Raw genomic sequence first — 4,933 nt, 5'->3', positions numbered from 1 at the left:
TGGGTGTTTACATCACTGGTGGGTTATAGCAGAACTATTGTCTCTTTTCTCTCCTTAATCCCACTGACCTCCTGCACGGGCCATGGACAATGACAACAGGTCACAAAAGATAGAAATAAGGCATCAGCTTGGTTTTTCCCTCAGCATCAGGGCTAGAACTATTTCTACAGGATGGTTCGCTGCCTTCCATGGCCTGCTTGTGTCCTCAAATCTCCATCTTAGCAATAGATCATTGCATGAGCCTTTCTAGATAACACTCAAAAAAAACTGCCCCTGGCTCATGTCTGAATCAGTAGGTGCTAGCTTACAGCTCCTATGTTCTCTGACTTCATATTATTTGGTGTCATAGTTTGTGTTTAAGATGGCACTTGTAGCTACAACTGTACTTGTTTTAATAAACGATGTGGATAGACTAGAGGGTATTATGCTAAGTGAAATAAGTCAGAGAAAGAAAATACCATATGATTTCAATCATATGTGGAATTTTAAAAACAAAACGATGAACATAGGGGAAGGGAAGGAAAAATAAAATAAGATGAAAACAGAGAGGGAGGCAAATCAATCATCTCTTATGATGATGAATTCTAGGAAACAAACTGTGGGTTGCTGGAGTGGAGGTGTGTCTGGGATGGGGTAATTAGGTGACAGGCATTAAGGAGGGCACAAAGTAATGAGCACTGGGTGTTGTATGCAATTGATGAATCACTAAATTCTACTTCTGAAACTAATACCACAATATATGGCAATTAAATTTAAATTAAAGTAAAAATTTAAAAATGAGTTTTTCCCCCTTTATCATTCTTTGTAATTTCCTTTGATTTTACAAATGAGATAAAATAATCTGTATTATATGGTTATTTAAATAGTCTTCACCTAGATTTTTTTTTTAAGCCTGGGGATAATAAAAACAAAATGTAGAGTAGTGGTTGCCTCCATGTAGTGTTGGGGAATGGGAATGTGGAAGTAAATGAAAAAGTGTAAGTAGTTTCTAAGTTAGCAGCTGGGTTCCCAGTTTTTCATCTAGTGGTTATGCTTCATTACATACTTTATTTTGCATGTATTTTTCTTCTTATCAACAATTATATAATAAAACATTAATAACGCATGAGCCATCACTTCTGGGATAAAGTTGCATTCACTGCTGAATGAAGAGGGAGAGTCATTACCAGCTGAGAGTAAGCGGAAGAAGCAGTCAAAATATTGACATTCACAGGAATACAAGACAGAAGACCAGTGGACATAGTTACAGGAGGGAATGAGCAAAGATGACAGCCACTGTCCCTGCCAGGGTGGTCTTTATGGAGCTCAGCCTTATAGTTAACTCAGGACAGTCTTAGAAATTGTACAGACACAGTAGTGAGATTTACTAGCTGCAACCCAAGAGCCAGGAAATATCAAGAAATATCAAGCATTACATAAAGACAAATGGAGTAAATGGATCAAGTACTGCTATTAAAACTCAAATATCTTATTTTTTTGTGACTGAACACTAATCCTCTTAAGAGTAAAAGGAGAGGAATCTGTTTTTTCTTTCATTTTCTTCTTCTTGCTGAATTGAGTCTTTTTACTCTGTGACTTTTTTTTCCTCCAATGCTTTCTATTGTTTAAAATTTTATTTCTCTTCTTCTAATAAGTGACTTCAAACTCTCAGTAAATGTATCCCTTTCCACCAATGTTGGGAATTAACCCACATCTAAGGTGAGAATTTTTGCAGTTTTACTCTCTAGCTCTCCTCTGAAACCAATCATAACTTGTTTAAAATCATGTGGAATTTTAGTTTCCATTTTTTTTACATTATATCTTTTTCCATTCATAACAGCCCATGCTCAATGACTGTATCAAAAGTTCTAACCTAATTATCAATAGTCACTGGAACTTACTCTAAGTTTTACGGGTTTCTCCTCTCACCAGTCTTTCTTGTGTTACATATCTCCTTTCTCTGTTGAGTTTTGTTTGTTTTGTTTTGTTTTGTTTTTGCTAGGATATATATCCCTGAGTGATTTTTTTCTTTCTCAGAGAGAGATGAGTGCTTCATGTTTGAAGTAATTGTGATCACAAGCATTGGGTGTGTTCCAGATGAGTAAAAATCTCCTTCCTGTTGAGCTTTGAAGGCAGTGCTGTACTCTCACCCTGTGAGAGATCTGACCGGGATCTCATCCTATTCTTTAGTGGACTTTTCTTCCTCTGAAAGATATTACGTTTTCTCTTTATCACTGAAGATCATAAATACCATGAGGCTCTGCCTGGAGTCACTGTTACTCTTCATTATTTCGGAACCGGTTCCAATGGAAGACATATCTTTTTTTAGTCCAGGAATTTTTATTTTATTGCTTCCTGGATTAGTTCTTTCTCTCTTTTCCATTTCAAACTCCTAATAGATACTAGGTCTCCTAAAACCATCCTGCAATCCCTTACTATTTCTCTAATCTTTTAAATTTGACTTTTTAATCCACATTTAAGGAGATTTAAGATTGTTTAACTTCCATTTTACTAATATGTCTGTCAACTAATTACCCCTACCACTGGATATATTATTTTGGCAATCATGGTTTTTTTTATTACCAAGAGTTCTTTTTACTCCATTTTCAGTACAGCTTGTTTAAGCCTGAAAATATTTCTATGGATGTTATTGGAACTTGTTTTTAAGTTCTTGTCCCTTTCTCCCAATATGTCTGTTTCCTCTACACTTACCATCTCTTCTTCCTCTTCTGATTCATCTTGTTTCTTTTCTCTCTTTCCCTTTTAATTTTTAAATAAAATTTATGTACACATATTTTAAAAGAGTCAAATAGTCATACAATGTTTGTTAGGAAAAATAGCGTACTCCAATATCTTACACCTCAGATACATTTACTTTAAATATTCTAATGTATTAGGGCTCCTGGGTGGGGCAGTCGGTTCAGTGTTGAACTCTTGGTTTCAGCTGAGGTCGTGACCTCAAGATCATGATCTCAGGGTCCTGAGGTCAAGCCACACATCAGGCTCCAGGCTCAGTGTGGAGTCAGCTTAAGACTCTCTCTCTCTGGGACATGTGGGTGGCTCAGTCAGTTAATTAAATTTCAACTCAGGTCATGATCTTAGGGTTGTAAGATAAAGCCCCATGTCAGGCTCCATTCTCAGTGTGGAGTCTGCTTGAGAATCTCACTTTCTGTCTCCCTCTGTCCCATATATATATATATATTTATTAAATATATTAAATATATATATATAATATATATATATATATATATATATTTAACATATAATGTATTACTTTCCCTGGGGTACAGGTCTGTGAATTGTCAGGCTTACACATTTCACAGCACTCACCATATCACATACCCTCCCAAATATCCATAACCCAATCACCCTCTTCCTACCCCCCCCCCCCCCAGCAATCCTCAGTTTGTTTTCTGAGATTAAAAATGTCTTAGGAGTTCTCTCTCCTGGCCATTTTGGCGGCTGCTCTTGGTTGGGGCCGTCCCGCACCTAAGGCAGGAAGATGGTGGCCGCAAAGAAGACGAAAAAGTCGCTGGAGTCGATCAACTCCAGGCTCCAGCTCGTTATGAAAAGTGGAAAATACGTGCTGGGGTACAAGCAGATCATGGCAAAGCGAAGCTGATCGTCCTCGCCAACAACTGCCCGGCCTTGAGGAAATCTGAAATAGAATACTATGCCATGTTGGCCAAAACTGGTGTCCATCACTACAGTGGCAATAATATTGAATTGGGCACAGCATGTGGGAAATACTACAGAGTATGCACGCTGGCTATCATTGATCCAGGTGATTCTGATATCATTAAAAGCATGCCAGAACAGACTGGTGAAAAGTAAACCACGCAGAATTTTTCTTTAATAAAACTGGCCACAGCTTGTTTAAAAAAAAAAAAAAATGTCTTAGGATTTGCTCCCTCCTGATCCCATCTTGTTTCATTTCTTTCCTTCCCTACCATCCTGCCTTTCAAATTCCTCATATCAGGGAGATCATATGATAATTGTCTTTCTCTGATTGCCTTATTTCGCTCAGCATAATACCCTCTACTTCCATCCACATCGTTGCAAATGGCAAGATTTCATTTCTTTTGATGGCTGCATAGTATTCCATTGTATATATATATACCACCTCCTCTTTATCCATTCATCTGTTGATGGATATCTAGGCTCTTTCCATGGTTTGACTATTGTGGACATTGCTGCTATAAATATTCGGGTGCACGTGCCCCTTCAGATCACTACATTTGTATCTTTGGGGTAAATACCCAGTAGTGTGATTGCTGGGTCATAGGGTAGCTCTATTTTCAACCTTTTAATGAACCTCCCTGCTGTTTTCCAGAGTGGCTACACCAGCTTGCATTCCTACCAACAGTGTAGGAGGGTTCCCCTTTCTCCACATCCTTGCCAACATCCTTCATTTCCTGACTTGTTAGTTTTAGCCATTCTGACTGGTGTGAGGTGGTATCTCATTGTGGTTTTGATTTGTATTTCCCTGATGCCAAGTGATGTGGAGCACTTTTTCATATGTCTGTTCTCCATCTGGATGTCCTCTTTGCAGAAATGTCTGTTCATGTCTTCTGCCCATTTCTTGATTGGATTATTTGTTCTTTGGGTGTTAAGTTTGATAAGTTCATTATAGATTTGGAATACTAGCCCTTTATCTAATATGTCACTTGCAAATATCTTCTCCTGTTATGTCGATTGTCTTTTGTTTTTTTTGGCTATTTCCTTTGCTGTGCAAAAGTTTTTAATCCTGATGAATTTCCAATAGTTCATTTTTGCCCTTGCTTCCCTTGCCTTTGGCGATGTTTCTAGGAAGAAGTTGTTGCGGCTGAGGTGGAAGAGGTTGCTGCCTGTGTTCTCCTCAAGGATTTTGATGGATTCCAGCCTCACATTGAGGTCTTTCATCCATTTGGAGTCTATTTTTGTGTGTAGTATAAGGATATGGTCCAGTTTCGTT

The 4,933-nt window shown here is 38.0% G+C and overlaps 1 protein-coding gene across 1 annotated transcript; it reads left to right on the top strand.

The window, feature by feature from the left end:
• Positions 1 to 3,428: 3,428 nt before the first annotated feature.
• LOC111157065 (60S ribosomal protein L30-like) lies at positions 3,429 to 3,858 on the top strand. Its single transcript, XM_022518284.1, is given in 2 exon segments — positions 3,429 to 3,578; positions 3,581 to 3,858. Coding segments are annotated over 2 exon segments (330 nt in total). The 5' UTR covers positions 3,429 to 3,481; the 3' UTR covers positions 3,814 to 3,858.
• Positions 3,859 to 4,933: the final 1,075 nt, after the last annotated feature.

Source organism: Enhydra lutris, unplaced genomic scaffold, assembly GCF_002288905.1.
Source record: "Enhydra lutris kenyoni isolate GAN:26980312 unplaced genomic scaffold, ASM228890v2 scaffoldscaffold51, whole genome shotgun sequence".
In the NCBI taxonomy this organism is placed as follows: Eukaryota; Metazoa; Chordata; class Mammalia; order Carnivora; family Mustelidae; genus Enhydra; species Enhydra lutris.
The sequence above is the reverse complement of the archived record's forward strand: the minus strand, read 5'-3'. Positions and strand labels throughout refer to the sequence as shown.